General features: G+C 46.5%; 2 protein-coding genes across 2 annotated transcripts in view; one reads left to right on the top strand and one right to left on the bottom strand.

Annotated features, from left to right (window-relative positions):
• Positions 1-18,506, bottom strand: part of LOC139275993 (charged multivesicular body protein 4c-like) — a 47,087-nt gene extending 28,581 nt beyond the window's left edge. The window contains exon 1 of the mRNA XM_070893302.1: positions 18,131-18,506. Within this exon, the coding sequence (XP_070749403.1) occupies positions 18,131-18,332 (202 nt within the window). The 5' untranslated portion in view covers positions 18,333-18,506. The remainder of the gene's footprint in view (positions 1-18,130) is intronic.
• zfand1 (zinc finger, AN1-type domain 1) overlaps positions 18,237-27,260 on the top strand; it is a 27,097-nt gene continuing 18,073 nt past the window's right edge. The window contains exons 1-3 of the mRNA XM_070893287.1: positions 18,237-18,513; positions 21,321-21,363; positions 21,510-21,549. Coding sequence (XP_070749388.1) covers positions 18,459-18,513; positions 21,321-21,363; positions 21,510-21,549 — 138 coding nt within the window. The 5' untranslated portion in view covers positions 18,237-18,458. The remainder of the gene's footprint in view (positions 18,514-21,320; positions 21,364-21,509; positions 21,550-27,260) is intronic.

Raw genomic sequence — 27,260 nt, 5'->3', positions numbered from 1 at the left:
TCTATTCTCTCTCCACCCACATCTAGCTGTTTACAAGTGGCACAGAAAATATGTGTGTTGCAACTTATAAAAACATTTTGACAATGATGCAGCAATCTAACAAATACAAAATAGCTATCATTTCTATTAGAAGCAATTAATAAACTTGATTTCTAGTTAATAAAATGTGGTTTACATGCCAATGTGCTTACTTGCAAGTTCTATCTTTCACAGTAGGTCTCAAATTGCCATATCCTTAATACTCACAATTGCAGGATGCTGTTTGAACTAAGCTTTGAACCATGGGACATAGACAAAGTAATCAGAAAGAATAAGGGACTGAGACACAAGCAGAAACACAGTCACGGGAAGAGAGATATTTTCTCCCACCCCAAACATGGGTAATGTCACAATAAATTTTTAAAAGAACAAACCTCTATAATATGATTTTTGTATGCCTTTCAAAGAGGGTGTATTTTATGCAAGAATACACACATGCTTGCCAACTTTAACATTTTGTCCGTAAACAAGTAAAAAGAAAAAAAACTATTTATTTCAACCATATAGTTAAACTTTTCTAGCGTGGTTAACACATTTCAATTATCAGTTGAAAAAAAAATCAATCAAAACAGCAATTCTCAACCATCTTTATTTCAGAACACCCTTTTACAAAAATCAGAACATTTTACAACCTCTTCTTTTCCTGTGACCATAATTTACCCATGACTAACTAAATAGTAAAAAGTTACTCCACTTCCTGGACCACTCCTCGTTGCCACTCTACTCCTTGAGGTACTCTCCCATCCGACTCGGGTGCTCCTCCCTGCCACACACTTGGCTGCTGGTCCTGGCTCCTTCCTTACAATTTTGCTTGCCCAGGAGCAGATTTTTTTGATCTGGCAAAAAAACTGCTACAACAGAAATTCACACTTGTAACACACAGCAAAAAAATCAACTTCTAGAAACAAAGCAGAAGCATCGGGTAGGAGTTGGGACCAGCACTGAGGACCACTTCAGGAAGCAGAATGGCAATGGTCACGGGCACAAGGAGAAAGGAATTGGTTCAGAATCATTGATTCTTTTTTTTTTGTGGCAATGAAACAGTGTGCTGAAAGGGATCAATTTCTTTCTGTGCTGTAAAGGTAAACATTTCTTCTTGGGGTAAGAGAAAATGACAACACACTTTTTCAATGTACTTTTCGTTCCTAAAACATTTATACACTTGCCTACTATTGAAGATAGATGTTGCCAAAACCTTTGCTTGGAATTACTGCACAACACCGAATAGCACTAAATTATATCAAATCAATGAAATCTAATCTATTGTGATGCAATTAGCTTAGATTCTTGGTCGCACGTTAGAGTACTTGCAAAACTGCAAGATGTCAGTATTTCGTGTGCAGTTCTAAAAGCTAGGCACCGTGTAGGTTTACTGAAAGAGTATGTGCTATGTGGGAGCTCAGGGACGCTTAGTGTCCCTACCAACTACATGTGAGGGAAGTGTGTCCTGCTGCAGCTCCTGACAGACCGCATTGCGGCACTGGAGCTGCGGGTGGATTCACTCTGGAGCATCTGCGATGCTGAGGATGCCGTGAATAGCACATTTAGTGAGTTGGTCATACCACAAGTAAAGGTTACACAGACAGATAGGGATTGGGTGACCAACAGGAAGAGCAGTGGAAGGAAGGTAGTGCAGTGGTCCCCTGCCGTCATCCCCGTCCAAAACAGTTACACCGTTTTGGGTAATGCAGGGGAGGATGACTCATCAGGGGAGGGCAGCAGCAGCCAAGTCCATGGCACCGTGGGTAGCTCTGCTGCACAGGAGGGCAGAAAAAAAAGAGTGGGAGAGCTATAGTGGTAGGGGATTCTATTGTAAGGGGAATAGATAGACATTTCTGCAGCCGCAATCGAGACTCCAGGATGGTATGTTGCCTCCCTGGTGCAAGGGTTAAGGATGTCTCAGAACAGCTGCAGGGCATTTTGGAGGGGGAGGGTGAACAGCCAATTGTCGTGGTGCATATAGGTACCAACGATATAGGTAAAAAATGGGATGAGGTCCTACAAGACGAATTTAGGGAGCTAGGAGTTAAATTAAAAAGTAGGACCTCAAAGGTAGTAATCTTAGGATTGCTACCAGTACCACGTGCTAGTCAGAGTAGGAAATGCAGGATAGCTCACATGAATACGTGGTTTGAGGAGTGGGGCAGAAGCAAAAGATAGAAAGAAGAAAAGTAAAAGTGGAGGGCAGAGAACGCAAGGCAAAAATCAAAACTGGCCACATTACAGCAAAATTCTAAAGGGGCAAAGTGTGTTAAAAAGACAAGTCTGAAGGCTCTGTGCCTCAATGCGAGGAGTATTAGTAATAAGGTGGACGAATTAACTGCACAGGCAGCAATTAATGAATATGATATAATTGGCATCACCGAGACATGGCTCCAGGGTGACCAAGGCTGGGAACGCAACATCCAGAGTTATTCAACATTCAGGAAGGATAGACAGAAAGGAAAAGGAGGTGGGGTAGCGTTGCTGGTTAAAGAGGAAATTAACACAATAATAAGGAAGGACATTAGCTTGGATGATGTGGAATCTGTATGGATGGAGCTGCGGAATACCAAAGGGCAGAAAACGCTAGTGGGAGTTGTGTACAGACCACCAAACAGTAGCAGTGAGGTCGGGGATAACATCAAACAAGAAATTAGGGATGCATGCAATAAAGGTGCAGCAGTTATCATGGGCGACTTTAATCTACATATAGATTGGGCTAACCAAACTGGTAGCAATACGGTGGAGGAGGATTTCTGGAATGTATTAGGGATGGTTTTCTAGACCAATGTGTCGAGGAACCAACTAGAGGGCTGGCCATCATAGACTGGGTGATGTATAATGAGAAAGGACTAATTAGCAATCTTGTTGTGCGAGGCCCCTTGGGGAAGAGTGACCATAATATGGTAGAATTCTTTATTAAGATGGAGAGTGACACAGTTAATTCAGAGACTAGGGTCCTGAACTGAAGGAAAGGTAACTTCGATGGTATGATACGTGAATTGGCTAGAATAGACTAGCAAATGATACTTAAAGGGTTGACGGTGGATAGGCAATGGCAAACATTTAAAGATCACATGGATGAACTTCAACAATTGTACATCCCTGTCTGGAGTAAAAATAAAATGGGGAAGATGGCTCAACCGTGGCTAACAAGGGAAATTAAGGATAGTGTTAAATCCAAGGAAGAGGCATATAAATTGGCCAGAAAAAGCATCAAACCTGAGGACTGGGAGAAATTTAGATTTCAGCAGAGGAGGACAAAGGGTTTAATTAGGAGGGGGAAAATAGAGTATGAGAGGAAGCTTGCCGGGAACATAAAAACTGACTGCAAAAGCTTCTATAGATATGTGAAGACAAACGTAGGTCCCTTGCAGTCAGACTCAGTTGAATTTATAATGGGGAACAAAGAAATGGCAGACCAGTTGAACAAATACTTTGGTTCTGCCTTCACGAAGGAAGACACAAATAACCTTCCGGAAATACCAGGGGACCGAGGGTCTAGTGAGAAGGAGGAACTGAAGGTAATCCTTATTAGGTGGGAAACTGTGTTAGGGAAATTGATGGGATTGAAGGTCGATAAATCCCCGGGGCCTGATAGTCTGCATCCCAGAGTACTTAAGGAAGTGGCCCTAGAAATAGTGGATGCATTGGTGATCATTTTCCAACAGTCTATCGACTCTGGATCAGTTCCTATGGACTGGAGGGTAGCTAATGTAACTCCACTTTTTAAAAAAGGAGGGAGAGAGAAAACGGGTAATTATAGACGGCTTAGCCTGACATCAGTAGTGGGAAAAATGTTGGAATCAATTATTAAAGATGAAATAGCAGTGCGCATTTGGAAAGCAGTGACAGGATCGGTCCAAGTCAGCATGGATTTAGGAAAGGGAAATCATGCTTGACAAATCTTCTGGAATTTTTTGAGGATGTAACTAATAGAGTGGACAAGGAAGAATCAGTGGATGTGGTGTATTTGGACTTTCAAAAGGCTTTTGACAAGGTCCCACACAAGAGATTGGTGTGCAAAATTAAAGCACAGGGTATTGGGGGTAATGTACTGACGTGGATAGAGAACTAGTTGGCAGACAGGAAGCAGAGAGTCGGGATAAACGGGTCCTTTTCAGAACGGCAGGCAGTGACTAGTGGGGTGCCGCAGGGCTCAGTGGTGGGAACCCAGCTATTTACAATATACATTAATGATTTCGATGAAGGAATTGAGTATAATATCTCCAAGTTTGCAGATGACACTAAGCTGGGGTGGCGGTGTGAGCTGTGAGGAGTATGCTAAGAGGCTGCAGGGTGACTGGACAGATTCGGTGAGTGGGCAAATGCATGGCAGATGCAATATAATGTGGATAAATGTGAGGTTATCTACTTTGGTGGCAAAAACGTGAAAGCAGAATATTATCTGAATGGCGGCAGATTAGGAAAAGGGGAGGTGCAACGAGACCTGGGTGTCATGGTACATCAGTCATTGAAAGTTGGCATGCAGGTACAGCAGGCAGTGAAGGCGGCAAATGGTGTGTTGGCCTTCATAGCTAGGGGATTTGAATATAGGGGCAGGGAGGTCTTACTGCAGTTGTACAGGGCCTTGGTGAGGTCTAACCTGGAATATTGTGTTCAGTTTTGGTCTCCTAATCTGAGGAAAGACATTCTTGCTATTGAGGGAGTGCAGCGAAGGTTCACCAGACTGATTCCCGGGATGGCAGTACTGACATATGAGGAGAGACTGGATTGATTGGGCCTGTACTCACTGGAGTTTAGAAGGATGAGAGGGGATCTCATAGAAACATAGAAAATTCTGACGGGACTGGACAGGTTAGATGCAAGAAGAATGTTCCCGATGTTGGGGAAGTCCAGAACCAGGGGACACAGTTTAAGGATAAGGAGTAAGCAATTTAGGACTGAGATGAGGAGAAACTTCTTCACTCAGAGAGTTGTTAAACTGTGGAATTCCCTCCCGCAGAGAATTGTTGATGCCAGTTCATTGGATATATTCAAGAGGGAGTTAGATATGGCCCTTATGGCTAAAGGGATCAAGGGGTATGGAGAGAAAGCAGGAAACGGGTACTGAGGTGAATGATCAGCCATGATCTTATTGAATGGTGGTGCAGGCTCGAAGGGCAGAATGGCCTACTCCTGCACCTATTTTCTATGTTTCTATGTTTTTATTGGTAAACATAATATTGAATGCTCTGATAATGCAATAAATGCAGTACTCAGTAATGAAACATTATTGTTTTCTCATTTGTATGCAAGACTTGTAACTTACAAGCATTCATCATCATTGGCAGTCCCTCGAATCGAGGATGACTTGCTTCCAGGTTAAGAAGTTCACAGTTGATTCAATGAAGGACCTAAAGTTCCAGGTCCCGAACTAAATCTTGAAGGGTAAAAGATGCCTGTGCGTGGATTTAAAAAAAATATGTGGTGGCCGTTGTACACCAGCCACCACATGGGCTTGACAGAGCTAGGTCTTGGTCCAGTAGCAAGGATTAACCAAGACGACTGAAGACCAGCTCTGCTTCACGGACCTAGTGCGTACACATATCGCAGTGTGGGTTGGCCCGTGCTGCCCCTGGGCCCTCGCCTTTCCTGGGCCCCAAACTCGCACCTTTCCTGGGCCCCGATCACGACCCTCTACAATCTCTCGCCGCTCGTTAGTCCCGACCTCGCCGCTCCTGCTGTATCTGCCCACGCTCCAATCACCGACCTGGACCTTGGTGACGTCCCTTTTCACTGCCATTGCTGTCCTGCTCCAGCACCTGCTGCTCCCTGGGAGTGGTATGCCGCCAGGCTGCTCCTTCCGCTCCCCGGCCTGCTCCGATGGTGCTCGCAGGTTGGGGGCTGCTCAGCCTGCTGGGCCAGGCCTCCATGCTGCTCCTTCCGCTCCCCGGCCTGCTCCGATGGTGCTCGCAGGCATGGGGCCGCTCAAGCATTATACTCACACAAAGTGACTTCTGAAGGTCTTTTTCCTAAAAAAAATTGGTACCACTGGGTGTGACATTATGTAGTTATTGTTTGGCTTGGGGCTTCAACGTGATCCAAAACACTTTGTACGAGATACACCATTCACAAAACATTGTTGAATTTTACTGCATTTTTATTTGCAACACTGTGAATCATCATTGTCCAGAAATTCAGAAAGATGGTAGTTTGTAAATCTCAGGTTTACAGACAAAATTTCCAAATCTCTGGGACAGGTACTAAACAGAAAATAATAGTCTTCCCACAAGAAAAATGGGAATCAATACAAGTTGTTCCAGGCACAGGAACATTAGAATTGGGATGCAAAAACAATGCCTCCCTTGACCTGCAATTGATGCACCATTCAGACTGAGAGGAGAGAAAATATTCTGATATGGGGCCAAAAACATACATGACCCCACAGTGCATCATTACAAGTTAAACCACAAGAACTATTGTTTACATTTGATCTCACATTCAAATGTTATCCATAATTTCCAAAACTCCTTAAGGATTTTGGAACCAAATTCGGTTTAAGCAAAATGCTGGCTTATTATTCTACGGTTCATTCATATTTAGAGACAGAAAAGAAGTTTCTAGGAAAGGGAAAAAAGCCCCAGAGTTTAAACCATTCACCAAATGCAACTTACAGGTATCAAGATGATCTGACAGAAAGAAGGATTACAGTTTTACGTAGCATTTATCACAGATCAGGCCAGAGAAGACTGAAAAGATTTGTAGGTGTTCCTTCTGCAAGTATGAAGAAAGTGAATAAACCCGAGGTGATCTGTCAAGAGAAACACATGTACCCAATTAAAACATGCAAAATAAAATCAGAGGGAAACCATGCATTAAAATGAAAATGTCAAAATGCACCCTCTCCTTCCTCTCAAACATTTAGCAATTAACAAATTAATTTATAAAATCAAGTTGTGAAATGAATCCCATTAACTCTGGACAACTACAGCAGCAGTTCTATACATGTTCAAAGTTAGTACAATATTCATTGAAATGTGCTAATTCCCACCTAATATTTAGCATTACACAGTAAATTTGCTTACTGGAGTGCCATTTGTACAAGTTATATATCTTGCCAAATATGGCAGAAAGGGCACTCCGTAAAGCCAAAACAAAAATTTACTATTCAAATACATTGTACAAGCATTGCAATTTTGTTCCATTCAAACTTCATTTAAGTCTTATTCTCTATTAGCTTTTATTCTTTCTTCGTGATAAGAAATTACTTAGCTTTAAACTAAGCACAAATTTGGCATATTGCAATCTTTAATGACAGAAACAAATCAAAATGTATCTTTAAGAACCTGTGCAGCAGCTCTTCAAACAGCTCAGTGAGAAAACATACCACATGCCCAAAGAGACTAGGAAGGTTCAATTCCTACTCTGTGCTAATAGCCAAACTTAAAGCATATAACAATTGGTCGTACCAATCTTATCTTCATCAGTGAAATGTTGCCTTGTTTCCCAATGTGTATTTGGTTTGTGAAGATAGCTTTCTTTAAAATAAAATAATAAATTGTGCTTTATTTTAATAGGAATTATTACAAGTGCTAAGACTATTTAATATAATTCAAAATGCTGTTGATTCTAACTGAGGTCCACTCAAAGGTTGCTGCGTTGTAACCTCACATATTTTATGTGCAACAGACAGCTGAAGAGAGCATTTCCATCTGTTGTAAACTAGTTGACATGCATCCAAATGATCACAATTGTTACATTCTCTTGCAAAGTCCACTCCCAGACTAGAATTATGGTAGCTTGTCTATATAATACTAAATGCTACAGGTATTCTACAAAATAGAGCTAAATTGAAACTCTGCCACTGAGATGAAGTTACATTAACCAGGACCTATAGAATTTACTTCAACAGTGATGTAGAGCAATCTTCAAAGTGGATATACTGTACATCCCATGCTGAAAAATTATTTTCAGGTGGGGCACATACTGGCATCTCACCAAGAATATTTACATTTTTAACACTTTATTTGATGCATTATCCAGCATTTGAGTAAACGATTTATACATACATAAATATCTTGTGTATATTATGTTGTGTTATGCAAAAACACACCATACAATTAAAACACACACAAAATATCAAATGGCTGTGTGAATTTATCCAAGGAGCAGCTGAGCCAGAGACCAAGAAGGCCAGCCAACCATCACCACCACCACCACCACCACCAGACAGCCAGTTCACAGCCGCTAGGAGACAGCTATTAGAAGCAAGCCAGACTACGACCAGCACCTGGAAGGTTCCCAGACACAGCTAACATGAAACTTAAGAATTTTACATTTAAGGCCGGCTGTATCTCACGTATTTTTTGTGCTCCCTATTACCACATCTCTCCAGATTTTGCCAAGTCTTTTGTTGCATTGGCATCATGTCTCCATCTCTCTTATGCAGCAAGGAAATAATTCCATCGGGAGGGAGGGAGAGAGAGAAAGATGAACCAACCAGTTAAAGGGCCCACATACGGAAAAAAATTACAGGGAACATTGTTTCCATCATCTGCAGTAATTTACTTTTGTATTGCTGATACCATCAAGCTGGCTAAGCAGCCAATCACATTGAAGAATTCTCACAGACAGCAAACCAGCAAGTAAAATGCACTGATTTTTTTTCATTTTTTAACATTTTACCGAGAGCGAAATAAAGATTGGGATGTACACATGGGATTAATGTAGTAGCTGAAAGATCATTAGTAAACTTTTTTTTAATTATAAAAAACTATGGAATTTTTAATCATAATGGAAAAATTTGACATTCCATAAATATAAAGTTAATTTTTCAGAATGGTTGTTCAGCAGCAATTATGGCACAGTACGCCATTAAAACCCAGTTACACTTCATTCAACAAGGCTTAACTTTTTCGGGGGGTTTTAAGAGCAATTATCCAGTCAATTGAGTGATTTCAATTGATTGCCGACTGTGGGGAGTTCAACAGTGCGCCCTGTGGAGGGACAGGGAATGACTGACAGCAACTTCTGGATTTCTGCGTTTAACTGCACATGTGCATTTTCCAAAAAAAGTTGCTGACAGATTCACAGTTGTAATGATGGCGAATGCTGATAACTTCGCCGTCATTACAACTACAAATTCCTGGCCATTTGAACTGCATCACTTAGTTGGTGGCATCAACTGATTGCTATTGATATAAATATGACCATTGTTATTTGAATTACAGGACATGGATTCTAGTTTATTTTCTATTAATGGCACCTCCTTTCAGGGGGGGGCACTTTTAAATGTTCTTGACAGGATTGGGATTTCCTCAAAGCCATTGGTCTGTACAAAACAAAATCAATGAACCATTCAGAAAAAAACAGCATTATTACCTGACGACATAATATGCGTTGCATTTAAAAACAACTGACTAGGGTACATGACAGTCTAAGATCGTTAGGAGAACGTCAATCATCAAACATAAACTAACACCAGTTATATCACGATGAGCCTAGAATTTCTATGTGTCCAATGGCCGGAATGCAGGGAAAAGGATTATCTTCCTCAACATCAAAATAGACAAGAGGGGTGATCCCAAAATAAAATGGGTGGGTTCCTATTTGTCTGATTCAGCATTTGGCAGTTCTTTTCTGAAAGCACACTATAATCAGATCTGCTTCTATTACCACAACTCAAATTCATTTGTGCTAAGCAATTATTTCTCAACAACTCTGAATCCTCTATAAAAACAAAGTCCAATTTATGTAGATTGTAGTAAAAATTTTAAGAAAGCATCTTATAGAAACGCAGTAGAGAAAATTAGCATGCATAACATTGGAGGCAAGGTGCCAAGATGGACCGAATCCTGGCTGGGAAATAGGAAACGCAGGATCTGTATCAATGGCATGATGAATGGGATCCTTTCAAAAATGACCTGGAAGAAGGTATTAGTAGCTTCATCTCAAACTTTATGGATGATACAAAAGTAGCAGAGGTGCTTAATCAAGGTGGCTCAGTGGTAGCACTACCTTTGAGTCAGTAGGTAGTGGGTTCATCAAGCCCCATTCCAGAGACTTAAGCACATAATTGAAACATAGAAAATTCGTAAGGGACTTGACAGGATAGATGCTGGGAGGATGTTTCCCTTGGCTAGGGCGTCTAGAACTAGGGGTCACAGTCTCAGATTAAGGAGGTGGCCATTTAGGACGGAGATAAGGAGAAATGTATTCACTCGAAGGGTTGTGAATCTTTGGAATTCTCTACCCCAGAGAGCTGTGGATGCTCAGTTGTTGAGTATATTCAAGGCAGAGATCGATAGATGTTTGGATACTAAGGAATCAAGGGTTAAGGGGATAGTGTGAGAAGGTGGAGTTGAGGTAGTAGAGGAGCAGGCTTGAAGGGCCAAATGGCCTACAACTGCTCCTATTTATTATGTTCTTATAATTTAGGCTGGCAATCCAGTGCAGTAGTGAAGCAGTGTTGCACTGTCAGAGGTCCTGTTATTCAGAGGAGATGTTGAACTGAGGCCCCATCTGCACTCTGGTGGTTGTAAAATATCCCATGGAAATACTCGACGAGCAGGGAATTCTCCTAGTCTCCTGGCCAAATGTATCCTTCAACCGCCACCACCAAAACAAATAATAGAATCACAGAATGATACAGCACAGAAGGAGGCCATTCAGCGCATCGTGCCTGTACTGGCTCTTTGGTCGAGCTATCCAATTAATCTCACTCCCCTGCTCTTTCCCCATAGCTCTGTTTTTTTTTTCTTCTTCAAGTATTTATCCAATTCTCTTTTGAATGTTACTATTGAATCTGCTTTAACCACTCTTTCAGGCAGCGCATTCCAGATCACAACAACTCGCTGTGTAAAAAAATATTTCCTCATGTCGCCTCTAGTTCTTTTGACAATCATCTTAAATCTGTGTCCTCTGGCACCGACCCTTCTGCCACTGGAATCAGTTTCTCTTTATTTACTCTATCAAAACCATTCATGATTTTGAGCATCTCTGTCAAATTTCCTCTTAACCTTCTCTGCTCTAAGGAGAACAACCCCAGCTTCTCCAGTCACTCCGCCTAACTGAAGTTCCTCATCCCTGGTACCATTCTAGTAAATCTCTTCTGCACCCTCTTCAAAGCTTTGACATCCTTTCTAAAGGATGGTGCCCAGAATTGAACACAATATACTCCAGCTGAGGCCTAACCAGTGTTTTATAAAAGGTTTAGCATAACTTCCTTGCTTTTGTAAACTATACTTCTATTAATAAACCAAGGAACCCATATGCTTTTTTAACAGCCTTTTCAACTTGTCCTGCCACCTTTAAAGATTTGTGTACATACACTTCCACGTCTCTCTGTTCCTGCACCCCCTTTAAAATTGTACCATTTAGTTCATATTGCCTCTCCTCATTCCTCGTATCAAAATGCATCACTTCACAGTTCGCTGCGTTAAATTTCATCTGCCATGTGACCAGTCTGTCTATGTCCTCCTGAAGTCTGTTGTTAACCTTCTCATTGTTTGCTACATTTCTGAGTTTCGTATCATCTGCAAAGTTTGAAATTATGCTCTGTATACCCAAGTTACATATATCAAAAAGAGCAGTGGTTCAAATACCGGCCCCTGGGGAACACCACTATATACCTCCCTCCGGGCTGAAAAACAACCATTCACCACTATTCTCTGCTTTCTGTCCCTTATTCAAATTTTGTATCCATGATGCCACTGACCCTTTGATCCCATGGGCTTAAATTTTGCTAACAAGTTTATTATGCGTTACTTTGTCAAACAACTTTTGAAAGTCCACATACACATCAACCACACAACCCTCATCAACTCTCTCCATTACTTCATCAAAGAACTCGATCATGCTGATTTTCATTTATTAGCCCATACTTTTCTAAATGCCAGTTCATTTTGTCCTGGATTGTTGTCTCAAAGTTTCCCCACCACCAACGTTAGGCTGACTTGCCTGTTGTTGCCAGGTTTATCCTTCTCCCTTTTTTTAAACAGTGGTGTAACATTTGCAATCCTCCAGTCCTCTGGCACCATACTCATATCCAAGGATGATTGGAAGATTGCTCGCAGAGCCTCCACAATTTCCGCCCTTTTGTAGATTATGTCGTCATTTATCTTATTGTTGTTTGTTAACTTTGCTGTGTGCAAACTGGCTGCCACGTTTTCCTACATTACAACAGTGGCTACACTTCGAAAGTACTTCATTGACTGTGAAGTGCTTTGGGAGTTCTGAGGAAGTGAAAAGCAGTTTATAAATAGACTTTATTTTTCCTTCTTAACACAGTACAGTGGAAGATGGGTGAGATCGGCAAACAACTGGCAGATGCAGTTTATAGGGCCCAAGTTTCCACAAGAAAAAAAACGGGCGCCCCTCCGAGTTGGGCGCCCGTTTTTCGCGCCTAAAAAAATCCTCGGTATTCTCCACCTACTTACAGGTCCTCTGGCCCTCGGCGCAGCCAGCACGAGCTGTGGGGGGGGGCGGAGCCAGGTCCCGGAGCTGAAAACAGTGCCGGGACCTCTGCACATGCGCGCTACAGTCGGCACGCAAGTGCAGTAGCTCCAGGCGCCGAACTGTGTGGGAGGGGCCCGAAGCACGCAGCCCCTAGCCCTGGCTGAATGGCCTCACTGGGGCTGCGTGAATAAGGCTCCTCCCACGGCCATCTCCTGCTCCCCGCCCCCGACAAGACCCGACACCCGCTCCCCCCCCCCACCAACCCGACCCGACACCCGTTCCCCCCCGCCCCCTGCTGACCAGACCCGACCCGACACCCGCTCCCCGCCCCCCCCCCGCCGACCAGACACCCGCTCCCCCACCGCCGACCAGACCTGACCCGACACCCGCTCCCCCCCCCCGCCCCGACGCCCGCTACCCCCCCCACCCCCCCCGACCCCCGCTCCCCCCCCTCTCTCTCTCTTCCCCCCCCCGCTCTCTCTCTCCCTCCCTCCCTCCCCCCTCTCTCTCTCTCTCTCTCTCCCTCCCTCCCCCTCTCTCTCTCTCCCTCCCTCCCTCTCTCTCTCCCCCTCCCTCCCTTTCTCTCTCCCTCTCCCTCCCTCCCTCTCCCTCCCTCCCCCCCCCTCACTCTCTCCCTCCCTCCCCCCCCTCTCTCTCCCTCCCTCCATCCCCCCTCTCTCCCTCCCTCCCCCCCCTCTCTCCCTCCATCCCCCCTCTCTCTCCCTCCCTCCCCCCCTCTCTCTCTCTCTCCCTCCCTCCCCCCCTCTCTATCCCTCCCTCCCCCCCCCTCTCTCTCTCTCCCCTCCCCCTCTCTCTCTCTCCCTCTCTCCCCTCCCCCTCTCCCTCCCCCCCTCTCTCTCTCTCTCTCTCTTTCTTCCCCCCCTCTCTCTCCCTCCCCCCCTCTCTCTCTCTCTTTCTTCCCCCCTCTCTCTCCCTCCCTCCATCCCCCCTCCCTCCCCCCCATCTCTCTCTCCCTCCCTCCCCCCTCTCTCTCCCTCCCTCCCCCCTCTCTCTCCCTCCCTCCATCCCACCTCCCTCCCCCCCCTCTCTCTCTCCCATCCTCCCTCTCTCTCTCTCCCCCCCCCTCTCTCTCCCTCCCTCCCTCCCCCCCTCTCTCTCTCTCTCTCTCTCTCCTCCCCCCCTCTCTCTCTCTCTCTCTCTTTCTTTCTTTCTTCCTCCCTCCCTCTCTCTCTCTCTCTCTCTCTCCCCCCCTCCCGCTCAGCGGCACGAACGGCTGCAGAATTCTCCCTGGCTGAAGCACTTTCACACAGGTAGGAAGATGGTTTTTTTAATCTTTTCTTGGCTTATAAATGTTTATTCAGGTTGGATTTATTTGTATAATATTTGTGGAATTATAAATAAGGATTTATTGTCGAATTTAATGAGTTCCCTTCCCCCCCCTCCCCCCCACCTCGTTCTGGACGCCTAATTTGTAACCTGTGTCTGATTTTTTAATGTGTAGAACAGGTTTTTTCAGTTCTACAAAAATCTTCACGGGCTCCATTCTACTTTAGTTTGGAGTACATTTTCACTGTGGAAACTTTCAAATCAGGCGTCAGTGGCCGGACACGCCCCCTTTTGAAGAAAAAATTCTGTTCTAAACTAGAACTGTTTTACCTGACTAGAACTGCAGAAAAAAAAATGTGGAGAATTGCGATTTCTAAAATAGTCCATTCTCCACCAGTTGCTCCTAAAAATCAGGCGCGAATCATGTGGAAACTTGGGCCCATAATCTCAACATAAGTGTAAAGTCATGCACTTAGGGATATAAACTAAGAAGCATAATTATAGGATTAAGATGAATCAGGAAAGGGATCTGGCAGTTTTAGATAAATCCCACAAGACATCAAGCCAAAATTTGGATGCTATCAAAAAAGTAAACGGATGATAGGGAACTAGAGTGTAGATGAAAGGAGATTATCTTGCCATTTATAGAGTGTTGGCCAGGCTTCTGAAACCCTCATTACAGGAAGGATGCATTTGCTGAAAAAGGTGCAAAGAGTTACTCGAACAATTAGGGGACTAGAGACTAAAACGTGCGTGGATAGAGTCACAGAAGTGGGACTCCTCATTGGATATGAAGAGACTGATGAGAATATTGAGATAGTAAAATTAGTAAAGCTTAAGAACATATAGGACAGTCGGGACAATTTGATTTGCTACAGGATAGCCGAACCAGTTTAAGCTGATTCAGGAGGAACAGAAAACATTACTTTCACTGACTAGTTTTTGGTATATCTTGCTAAGGGAGACTGTAGCAGCAAGTAGCTTAGATCTCTTCAGAACTGATTTGAACACATATCATGAAGAGAATCACTTCATCAGTTACAATTGTTAGGACAGCAGGAAGACGGATTAGATGAATGCATGGTCTTTTCTGGTCCCAAGATTTTCTGTTTCTAATACATGAACCTCTTTAAATATAAAACTGTATTAACAGTAAACAGTTTCTGCCTTGTGCTTACAACTCTACATTTATCCATTTCGTATGCGTACACTTTTCATACATCCCTGCTGAATGAAGGTCTAGTTCAATGTGCATAATGTACTGTAAATAATATACTCAAGATAGCCAGTAAATGGAAAATATCATAGGAGACAGCAGACTCACTTGAAATTAGAATGCTTGCTAATCATTAGGCGTGCTATCCTTTAGTGGTGTATGTTCAATACTTTTGTACACACACCCTTTATAAATGCGCACCACAGATCCATTACGAATAATCATTGCTAAATTAGTCCCACTGTCTCCTTAAGTCTGTACTCTTGCAAAAAAAAAGATAGGCGAGTTTAAAAAAACGCTGTAATTTGAGTGCATGAAACATTTAGATTCCATTTTTACTTCTCATATAGATCCAAGTGTGCCACACACCACTTGGAACCGTAAGGGCAGGCAGGAGACCAGTTCCTAAGCCTTTGACAATGCAACTTTTAAGTCTGCAACTAGGAGCACAAAACAGCAGCCCTACAATAACTTGGTCTGAATTTTCTTCCACAGTAGAGTGGGCATAATTAGGAAATCACATTGCACCACTATGCCACTCTATGGGCCGAAAATTCTGGCCTCGCTGTGTACATACGAAGTGCGCACAGACCCGGTGAGCCTTGCAAAAGCCGGTTTTCGGGGCAAGATGCGCATACACCGAAAACGGGCTTTTCCAATCTGTCAAGATTCTTGACAGATTCTCCGCATCCCCAGGACGACATTCGCGCGGAAGAGATTGGGCTATTTGGCCAACTCATGCCCAGCGAATGTTCTTCAAACTTACGCCTAGTAAAAGCAGACATATAGCTTACTTTTGCCAGCATAAGAGTTTTAAAACATATAAAAATTTAAATTTAATCATTTTTATGTTAAAAACCTTGTCCATTAAGGTAAATTTATTTTTAACCCTATTAAAACACATTAAAAACAATTCCCCAAAATATATATTTTTTCTAAAACTCTTAATTTCAATTAATTTTAAATACGTGAGGTGTTTTTTAAATTTATTTATTATGCTGTGTTTCTTGTTTTAGGAGGATTTTCTCATTGATAGTAATGGGAACTCGCACAACGGAGATCCCATTATTATCAATGAGAATACTGCAGAGTGATTGGTGGTCCAGGCCCCGTGACTCCAGCATTTCCATACGTATGGGGTAGCCATCTCCCCCTACACTACACATTGAATGAAGGCCTCCGACCAGAATCAAAGTTGCCTCCATGACCACCAGGTATTTTCATTAAAAAATTTTGGGTCGGAGGCGTTCGTCCGAAGGAGACCGCCGACCGCAGTTTCCCCCCCATTATCCTTCCTTTTTATTGTCTCCAGCATTCTCCCCCAACGCCCCCCCCCCCCGCCGCCCAATTTTGGATTAGTGGTCCAATTTTTATTACTCTAATAAATTTTTGGAGCGTTTAATTATCCCCTCGTTCTCCTTTTCTTGATGCTGCATTTGTTTATGTTTTGTATTACAGATATATTATTTTATCTGCAGCTATTTTCATTATTTAGTCTTTAATGTATATCTGATACATCCCAAGTTTGCTTAGGCCAATTTATTCTTGGGCTGTAGTTCTCGATATTCCAGTCTTGTGAATGTGTCTAATTCATCTCGTTTGCTGTGCCTTTTCAGGCAATTTTCTTATTCTTGATTCAACATCCCTGGGTTATGTTGTAAACTTGGTGTTTGCATCCCTTTCGCTTAGTTTTCTGGTGCTAAACGCAACTAATTTTTTTCTGATGTATTGGTTTTGCCAGTGGATGTGGAATTGGTTGGATTTGGGATAAAGGGAGAAAGTGCAAATTAACAGCTCTTATTCTTGCTATCATGTCTATAGGAAACAGTATATACATATCTGGGGTTGATGAAGGTCCTTACCTTCTCCTCCACACTGTGGAGTTAATATCAGTGCTTTCCTTGATACGTTTTTAATTCCTCTTATCGTTCGGATATATTGCGGGTTCGATATAGGTCACTACCTGGCACTCTCATCCTTTATGCAACCTCACTGGGACGTGCTGGGCATTCCTACATTTTGTCTATGATGCCCAGATGTTCAACAGGACTCTCTACATCCCTTGGCCTTGATATCTTGTTCTTTGGGAGAGGATAGCTGTTTCTATTTGTCTCTTGTGCTATAAAGTATTTCCAGAAAGAGGGTAGCTGTGCTCCTATCTATCTTGTTCTTGGGGCTGCTACCAATTTCTTACCACTTTTGCTTTTGGTGCTGGGGGGCGATGTGAGACAGTAGTCTTGTTGGATGCTTTTTGCCTTAGTACTGTTATATTTGGAAGTGAGAGATAGGCATTTGTGTTGCCATCTCTCTTGTCCTTGATGCTATGGGAGCTGTACTTCTTCACTTGTTATTTGTGCTGATTTGAAGGTGATTCCTACCCTTGTTCCTGATGCTGTATTATTATTTATATTCAGAGGTAGAATTGCTCCTGCCTCTCTGGCCCTTCATGCAATGACATGTTCCCAGGGATGGGATAGTTGTGCTTTTCTTGATGTAATGTATACTTGTAGGTGAGGGGTAGATGTGTTCCTGCCTCTGGTGTAGTGTATACTCGGAGGGGTAGATGTGTTCCCCTGGTGTAGCGTATACTCAGAGGGGTAGTTGTCTATGGTTGGTATGCTGGTGCTGTCTACGGCTGGTCATCATCATCATCATACAGTCCCTTGGAATCGAGGAAGACTTGCTTCCACTCTTAACATGAGTTCTTAGGTGGCGGTACAGTCCAATATGAAAACCAGTCGCGGTCACAGGTGGGACAAATAGTCGTTAAGAAGGGGTGGGTGGGACTGGTTTGCCGCACGCTCTTTCCATTGCCTGCGCTTGATTTCTGCATACTCTCGGCAACGAGACTCGAGGAGCTCAGCGCCCTCCCGGATGCACTTCCTCCACTTAGGACGGTCTTTGGCCAGGGACTCTCAGGTGTCAGTGGGGATGTTGCACTTTATCAGGGAGGCTTATAGGCTTTGAGCTGGTATACTGGTGCTGTACCTGGCTGGTACATTGGTACTGTACCTGGATAGATTTTTGAATATTAAGGAAATCAAGGGATATGGGGACAGTGCAAGAAAGTGAAGTTGAGGTAGAAGATCAACCATGATCTTATTGATTGGTGGAGCAGGCGCGAGGGGCAGAATGGCCTACTCCTGCTCCTAATTCTTATGTTCTTATGACTATGGCTGGTATACTGGTGCTGTCTGTGGCTCCTACCTCGCTTGTTCTTGGTGCCACTTCTACGGGCGGTCTCCAGCTCTTTCTGGATCCTATTCTCCAGGTATTCCTGTTTCTTGGTCAACATTTCCTCGGTCTCCCGGAGACGATGGAGGGCTTCCTGCGGGCTCGGGCCCTGTTTCCTGGAGCGGGACGAGCCCGAGCTCGAGCCACCCTTGAAGAAGTTTGAAAATTTACTCATAACGATCGGCGGCCGCCTCGAGCCGCACGGGAAAACAAGGAAGGCGCCGCGGCTCACGCCCGGTCCGGCAGGCACTTCCGGCAAAGTGGCTGTCGCGCGAAGCAGGGGCCGGGCGCAGCCGACAAAATGGCGGAGCTGGAGGTCGGGAAGCGGTGCGAGGTGCAGCACTGCCAACAGCTCGGTAGGAACCTGGGAGGGGTAGCTGCAATCAGCGCTCTGCAAAGTTTTATTGTGTGGTGTAAACCGCGACGGGAATAGCGAAGTGTATAAAATAATGAGGAACCTGTATAGAGTGGCTAGCAAGGATTTAATTCCCTTGGCAGCGAGGTCAATAACCAGGGGCACAAATTTAAAGTAATCAGTAGAAGGATGAGAGGGGAGTTGAGGAGAATCTGATTTTCACCCAGAGAGAGAGGGACAGGGAAATCTGGAATTCACAGCCTGAAAGGGTAGTAGATGCAGAAACCATCGCATTTAAAAAGTACTTGGATGTGCACTTGGTGCTGCAACCCACAGGGCTAGAGACCAAGAGCTGGAAGGTGGGATTAGGATGGATAACTTTTTTTTTGGCCAGCACAGACACGATGGGCCAAATGTCCTCTTTTTCAAGAAAGCTTCCACACCGAGCACTTTCACATCAACTTTTCATTCAATACAATTTATTTTCAGCCACTTATCCTTGCATGCCATTTCTCGTCTGGGTTCGTTTACCCCTCTACCAGATTCCATGTACTGTTTCCAAGCCCTTGGACCCCTCTAATGTCCAGCCGGACTAACAATACTGCTTGCCTCCCGAATCTGGTTCCTCTGCAACTTAAGTGTCGGTTTTATTTTTTGGCTTTCCTGCTAGCATTTATACCCGGGACCCTTTTGGTTCATATCTCAAAGACTCCCTTGATTTTCATTTCATCCCGCTGGCCCGTTTCTCCTAAACATCCTGGGTTCCCACCCTCCCTCGTTTTCATCCTTTTGTGGTTCGCTATAACTTAATTATACAGATTACCCCCACTTAGTTCTTTATACAGATGACCTCCTTCCCCGTCAATGTTACAGCTCTGTAGGTAAACATGCTCACTGCCATTGCTAGCTGCCACATCATCTGGGTCGGAGGGTCTGCACTCTGCTCGCAGCGCCAATTGTTGGGGTAAAAAGAAGACTTTTCTTCCTCAAGGCGGACTCCCTGATAAAAGGTATAGACACCTGCCCATATTGTATAGCGACCACGGAATCACGCAGACAAAACCTCGGTTAACCGGTTTATTATTCGAATATGCTTGGGAAATGTTCCGATGAACACTTCCCAGAACAGTTGGTATTGACAGTTATACATATTCTGAGGGGTGCAACCCGCCTACAAAACCATCGATTGGTCGACTGCTATCAGTGAAGTTACATTGATTTGATGACTCTTATCAGACTGGCTCTAAGTGGTTCTTCCCCACCTGTCCATCTCTCATTACATGTTCCCCTTCTGGAATGTGTTATTCAATGGTGTCACTTTGCCTCAGTTTCTCATGACATGTGAAGTAACCTTGCTTCCCAGGGTTTGATATCTTGTTCCCAAAACACCTGCTTTCTTCTGTTCCCAAGAGAACTTCAGTCATAATGTCCTGGTTTTTCATGAGATACAGATGCTGTTTACAATCCCAAACAGCTTACTCTCTAATGTCCTTGGCAAGTGGTGTTCTCTGCTGAATGTGTTGTTTCCATTGTTAGTTACTTATGATGGTTCATTACCTATCAGGCTTTGCAACATATCAAGCTTTGCTGCTTCCCCTTCTTAAAACCCATTCAAGCAAGTGTATAAGCGTGCTTTACGTATAATTACAATTGCTATAGAGACAGAGGAACTCCTGATTCCTCAGAACCTCCTAATTCCTTTATGCTGCTTACTCAAGTGTACTTTTTACTCCCTTACATCTGATGTAGGATATTGGCAGGGTGATTTAACCTATGCTATGTTGGTTTCTTTGTCTCAACTCTTGGGTGAAACCCTCCTCTTCACTTCCTCCCAAGGTGGAGTCAAGACATGCTATTCTTGGCCTTCAGATGTTTGGAGCTGCCTGTTATCAGTTATTTATGTTCACGCTGTTCAAGTAGCTTTAGCTATTGTACCATGGAATGAACCTTTCAATTCTACACCAGTCTGAAGAGACTTTTTGATCTCAAGTTATTTCTTTCAATTCACAATTTTTTATACAATGTCTCTCCTTCCTAATCCCCTTTAGCATTCAGATAAATAACCATCTATCCCTGCGAATTAATTTTTTCAGTCCTTTCACCCTATCGAGAACTTCTATCTCTGTTAAGTCATTAACTTTGACTCTTTGGGCATGTTGCTCATTATTTCCCTGTGATTACTTGGAGGAAGAAGTAATTCAGAAAAGTCTTACTATCCTGTTTTATTAAGTTAAGCTTAATTATTCTGTGGTTTATGTCCCCAGGGGTGCCACATATTCCTTTTTTTGTACTTGAGTTATTTACAAATATCAGGTCAAGATGAGCGCTACCTCTTGTGGCATCTCCAAATATTCTGTATCTCTCCTGCTGGATTGTATTTGATCTTAAATAAGTTGTAAAAATGTGGAAGTCGGGTAGGGAGGGGAAATTACCATCTAAAAGTCACCACTATAAAAGCGTGAAACTCAGTAGTACCTGATAGGAATACACTGCTGTGATTTCCTCCGCATGCACAAGGATATCAATTTCTAGTCTTGTAAACAAATATGTAAAGTATGTTTATTAAACTTGTTTACTGGTAATTTGGCTGCAAAGTCAGACTCATTATATATGTTACCAGTTGATCATTAACCTTAATTTGTAGGTCAATTGTGAACTTTGAAAATTAACTTTTTTTTTCTCACCAGTATAATTGTCAAATAGTCACTCCAGGTAAACAATGAATTAATTTTAAGTGAATAACAAAAATGCTGTCAAAGTAGCTGATGAATTTTGTTAAACTAACCAATATTCTTTCCCATCTTTCAGATTTTCTACCATTTGTTTGTGATGGATGTTCAGGAACTTACTGGTACAGTATTGTTCATCGAAATAAGCAACTACAATTGTAACTAGGAAATACATTCTACCAATGTAACAATAGGGATGATTCCTCTTAGTTCTTGCAATCTCTTAAATATTGCAGTTAGTATATCATATATTTTTCTTTTTCTTTAGCCTTGAACATAGAAGTAAAGATATTCATGGTTGTTCTGGGGTGAGTTTTTGTAGCTCATACTGTGCATGTAGTATTTTATGCTTTTTTTGCATTAATGTGGGTCACTTTCCCTGTATTTAAATAGATCACAAATAATATTTTGCTGCAGCCTCTGTTTGGAATGTGCCAGACAATTTTGACTATTTTAAATTATGCTTATTTCTGAATTAAATGGTTTAACTCGATTAAGACAACATTTAAGGTCCCCTTTTTATTGGTAAGTCTAAATCTCATTTTCCACTATGATTACAGAACGAACCATAGGCTTGCGCTAAATTTGCCAATGTTGCACTGAGGCAAAAATGCCTCAGAATGGTGCAATTCCAGTGATGCAATTCAGGGTGTGTTCTAGGCTTGGGTTGAGGCAAATTATCATGACATAGAAACATAGAAACATAGAAAATAGGTGCAGGAGTAGGCCATTCGGCCCTTCTAGCCTGCACCGCCATTCAATGAGTTCATGGCTGAACATTCAACTTCAGTACCCCACTCCTGCTTTCTCGCCATACCCCTTGATCCCCCTAGCAGTAAGGACCTCATCTAACTCCTTTTTGAATATATTTAGTGAATTGGCCTCAACAACTTTCTGTGGTAGAGAATTCCACAGGTTCACCACTCTCTGGGTGAAGAAGTTCCTCCGCATCTCGGTCCTAAATGGCTTACCCCTTATCCTTAGACTGTGACCCCTGGTTCTGGACTTCCCCAACATTGGGAACATTCTTCCTGCATCTAACCTGTCTAACCCTGTCAGAATTTTATATGTTTCTATGAGGTCCCCTCTCATTCTTCTGAACTCCAGTGAATACAAACCCAGTTGATCCAGTCTTTCTTGATAGGTCAGTCCCGCCATCCCGGGAATCAGTCTGGTGAACCTTCGCTGCACTCCCTCAATAGCAAGAATGTCCTTCCTCAGGTTAGGAGACCAAAACTGTACACAATACTCCAGGTGTGGCCTCACCAATGCCCTGTACAACTGTAGCAACACCTCCCTGCCCCTGTACTCAAATCCCCTTGCTATGAAGGCCAACATGCCATTTGCTTTCTTAACCGCCTACTGCACCTGCATGCCAACCTTCAATGACTGATGTACCATGACACCCAGGTCTCTTTGCACCTCCCCTTTTCCTAATCTGTCACCATTCAGATAATAATCTGTCTCTCTGTTTTTACCACCAAAGTGGATAACCTCACATTTATCCACATTATACTTCATCTGCCATGCATTTGCCCACTCACCTAACCTATCCAAGTCGCTCTGCAGCCTCACAGCATCCTCCTCGCAGCTCACACTGCCACCCAACTTAGTGTCATCCGCAAATTTGGAGATACTACATTTAATCCCCTCATCTAAATCATTAATGTACAGTGTAAACAGCTGGGGCCCCAGCACAGAACCTTGCGGTACCCCACTAGTCACTGCCTGCCATTCTGAAAAGTACCCATTTACTCCTACTCTTTGCTTCCTGTCTGACAACCAGTTCTCAATCCATGTCAGTACACTACCCCCAATCCCATGTGCTCTAACTTTGCACATCAATCTCTTGTGTGGGACCTTGTCGAACGCCTTCTGAAAGTCCAAATGACAACTGAAGGAAGGTTTTATTGTTTCTGCCCCATGTCATAATTATGTTGTTGGGATTAAAGTGAGAAAAGGTGCACATTGCAGCATCATTTGCATGTACCAATCATTAAGACTGTAAAACATGTTTAAATATGCACATAACTAGTATAATGAATTTCCTCGTAAGACAAACTATTGTTTTCTTAGTAACACTCCCTTTTCTTGTAAAAGCATCTCCCTTTCAGAGATGCACTACTAATTCACTGAACCTTAAATGAATGGTAGTGGAGCTGAGGTGCTTCCTACAAGGATGGAAACTTAACAGGCAAGTTTCCCCAAGTGTCACTTGTACATCTAATGAGCACTACAGCAAATATTTGTTAGGAAGCTGAGATGTTATTACCTACTCACACTTACTGACAAATGATGTAGGATGTGAGGAATATAACTTGGAAATCTTTTTTTACCTGAGGGCTTGCATTCTAGGGTCTTAAAAGAAGTGGCTGCAGAGATTGTGGATGCATTAGTTGTAATCTACCAAAATTCCCTGGATTCTGGAGAGGTCCCAGCGGATTGGTAAGCCACAAATGTAACACCCCTATTTAAGAAAAGAGGGAGACAGAAAGCAGGAACCTATAAACCAGTTGGCCTAACATCTGTCATTGGGAAAATGCTGGAGTCCATCATTAAAGAAGTAGTAGCAGGACATTTAAAAAATCATCGTATAGTCAAGCAGAGTCAGCATGGTTTTATGAAAGGGAAATCATGTTTGACAAATTTGCTGGAGTTCTTTGAGGATGTACCGAGTAGGGTGGATAGGGGAACCAGTAGATGTCGTGTCTTTGGATTTCCAGAAGGCATTCGATAAGAACATAAGAAATAGGAGCAGGAGTAGGCCTTTTGGCTCCTCGAGCCTGCTCCGCCATTCAATAAGATCATGGCTGATCTGATCATGGACTCATCTCCACTTCCCTGCCTGCTCCCCATAACCCTTTATTCCCTTATCGCTCAAAAATCTGTCTATCTTCGCCTTAACTATATTCAATGATCCAACCTCCACAGCTCTCTGTGGCAGAGAATTCCATAGATTTACAACCCTGAGAAAATGAATTTCTCTTCATAGTTTTAAATAGGCGACGCCTTGTTCTAAGATTATGTCCCCGAGTTTTAGTGTCCCCTATGAGTGGAAATATCCTCTCTGCATCCATCTTGTTGAGCCCCCTCATTGGGCCCAAGTTTCAGGCCGCGCCTAGAATGGCGCAGCCCCAACCTGGACGCCCGTTTTTCGCGCCCGAAAGTACGCCAAAAAAATACCTGCACATTCTCCGGCTCCCTGCAGGTCCTTTGCAGCTCGGTGCAGCGCAGCACTAGCTGTGAGGGACAGAGCCAGGTCCCCGCGCTGAAATCAGTGCCGGGACCTCTGCACAGGCGCGCTACAGTGCGGCGCGCATGTGCATTAGCTCCAGGCGCCTGAAACTCTGGGAGGGGCCCGAAGCACGCAGTCCCTAGCCTTGGCCGAATGGTCTCACTGGGGCTGCGAGGATCAGGCTGCACCTCCCTGGTCCAGCTCCTGCTTTGGCTCCAGCTGGCTTGCTCAACCCCCCTCCCCCTGCCAGCTCCCAGCTTCCCCCCCACCCCCAGCTCCCACTACGCTCCCGCTCCGATGAGCCCCCCTCCCGGCTCCTGCTCCGACGACCGCCCCCCCCCCCCAGCCTCCGGCGACTGCCGACACCCAGCTCCGGCTTCCCCCGGCCACCTACCTTGCTGGGGGCGGGCCCCACCCGAAGTCTTGGGCCCGGCTTCTTCACGTCAGCCGGGCCCATTCAGCCTTCTCCCCCTCCATCCCCTCTCCCCCCTCCATCCCCTCTCCCCCTCCGTCCCCTCTCCCCCTCCGTCCCCTCTCCCCCTCCGTCCCCTCTCCCCCTCCGTCCCCTCTCCCCCTCCGTCCCCTCTCCCCCTCCGTCCCCTCTCCCCCTCCGTCCCCTCTCCCCCTCCGTCCCCTCTCCCCCTCCGTCCCCTCTCCCCCTCCGTCCCCTCTCCCCCTCCGTCCCCTCTCCCCCTCCGTCCCCTCTCCCCCTCCGTCCCCTCTCCCCCTCCGTCCCCTCTCCCCCTCCGTCCCCTCTCCCCCTCCGTCCCCTCTCCCCCTCCGTCCCCTCTCCCCCTCCGTCCCCTCTCCCCCTCCGTCCCCTCTCCCCCTCCGTCCCCTCTCCCCCTCCGTCCCCTCTCCCCCTCCGTCCCCTCTCCCCCTCCGTCCCCTCTCCCCCTCCGTCCCCTCTCCCCCTCCGTCCCCTCTCCCCCTCCGTCCCCTCTCCCCCTCCGTCCCCTCTCCCCCTCCGTCCCCTCTCCCCCTCCGTCCCCTCTCCCCCTCCGTCCCCTCTCCCCCTCCGTCCCCTCTCCCCCTCCGTCCCCTCTCCCCCTCCGTCCCCTCTCCCCCTCCGTCCCCTCTCCCCCTCCGTCCCCTCTCCCCCTCCGTCCCCTCTCCCCCTCCGTCCCCTCTCCCCCTCCGTCCCCTCTCCCCCTCCGTCCCCTCTCCCCCTCCGTCCCCTCTCCCCCTCCGTCCCCTCTCCCCCTCCGTCCCCTCTCCCCCTCCGTCCCCTCTCCCCCTCCGTCCCCTCTCCCCCTCCGTCCCCTCTCCCCCTCCGTCCCCTCTCCCCCTCCGTCCCCTCTCCCCCTCCGTCCCCTCTCCCCCTCCGTCCCCTCTCCCCCTCCGTCCCCTCTCCCCCTCCGTCCCCTCTCCCCCTCCGTCCCCTCTCCCCCTCCGTCCCCTCTCCCCCTCCGTCCCCTCTCCCCCTCCGTCCCCTCTCCCCCTCCGTCCCCTCTCCCCCTCCGTCCCCTCTCCCCCTCCGTCCCCTCTCCCCCTCCGTCCCCTCTCCCCCTCCGTCCCCTCTCCCCCTCCGTCCCCTCTCCCCCTCCGTCCCCTCTCCCCCTCCGTCCCCTCTCCCCCTCCGTCCCCTCTCCCCCTCCGTCCCCTCTCCCCCTCCGTCCCCTCTCCCCCTCCGTCCCCTCTCCCTCCCCCCCCTCCCGTCCCCTCTCCCCCTCCGTCCCCTCTCCCCTCCGTCCCCTCTCCCCCTCCGTCCCCTCTCCCCCTCCGTCCCCTCTCCCCCTCCGTCCCCTCTCCCCCTCCGTCCCCTCTCCCCCTCCGTCCCCTCTCCCCCTCCGTCCCCTCTCCCCCTCCGTCCCCTCTCCCCCTCCGTCCCCTCTCCCCCTCCGTCCCCTCTCCCCCTCCGTCCCCTCTCCCCCTCCGTCCCCTCTCCCCCTCCGTCCCCTCTCCCCCTCCGTCCCCTCTCCCCCTCCGTCCCCTCTCCCCCTCCGTCCCCTCTCCCCCTCCGTCCCCTCTCCCCCTCCGTCCCCTCTCCCCCTCCGTCCCCTCTCCCCCTCCGTCCCCTCTCCCCCTCCGTCCCCTCTCCCCCTCCGTCCCCTCTCCCCCTCCGTCCCCTCTCCCCCTCCGTCCCCTCTCCCCCTCCGTCCCCTCTCCCCCTCCGTCCCCTCTCCCCCTCCGTCCCCTCTCCCCCTCCGTCCCCTCTCCCCCTCCGTCCCCTCTCCCCCTCCGTCCCCTCTCCCCCTCCGTCCCCTCTCCCCCTCCGTCCCCTCTCCCCCTCCGTCCCCTCTCCCCCTCCGTCCCCTCTCCCCCTCCGTCCCCTCTCCCCCTCCGTCCCCTCTCCCCCTCCGTCCCCTCTCCCCCTCCGTCCCCTCTCCCCCTCCGTCCCCTCTCCCCCTCCGTCCCCTCTCCCCCTCCGTCCCCTCTCCCCCTCCGTCCCCTCTCCCCCTCCGTCCCCTCTCCCCTCCGTCCCCTCTCCCCCTCCGTCCCCTCTCCCCCTCCGTCCCCTCTCCCCCTCCGTCCCCTCTCCCCCTCCGTCCCCTCTCCCCCTCCGTCCCCTCTCCCCCTCCGTCCCCTCTCCCCCTCCGTCCCCTCTCCCCCTCCGTCCCCTCTCCCCCTCCGTCCCCTCTCCCCCTCCGTCCCCTCTCCCCCTCCGTCCCCTCTCCCCCTCCGTCCCCTCTCCCCCTCCGTCCCCTCTCCCCCTCCGTCCCCTCTCCCCTCCGTCCCCTCTCCCCCTCCGTCCCCTCTCCCCCTCCGTCCCCTCTCCCCCTCCGTCCCCTCTCCCCCTCCGTCCCCTCTCCCCCTCCGTCCCCTCTCCCCCTCCGTCCCCTC

Source organism: Pristiophorus japonicus, chromosome 1 (genome assembly GCF_044704955.1).
Source record: "Pristiophorus japonicus isolate sPriJap1 chromosome 1, sPriJap1.hap1, whole genome shotgun sequence".
NCBI lineage: Eukaryota > Metazoa > Chordata > Chondrichthyes > Pristiophoridae > Pristiophorus > Pristiophorus japonicus.
The sequence above is the reverse complement of the archived record's forward strand: the minus strand, read 5'-3'. Positions and strand labels throughout refer to the sequence as shown.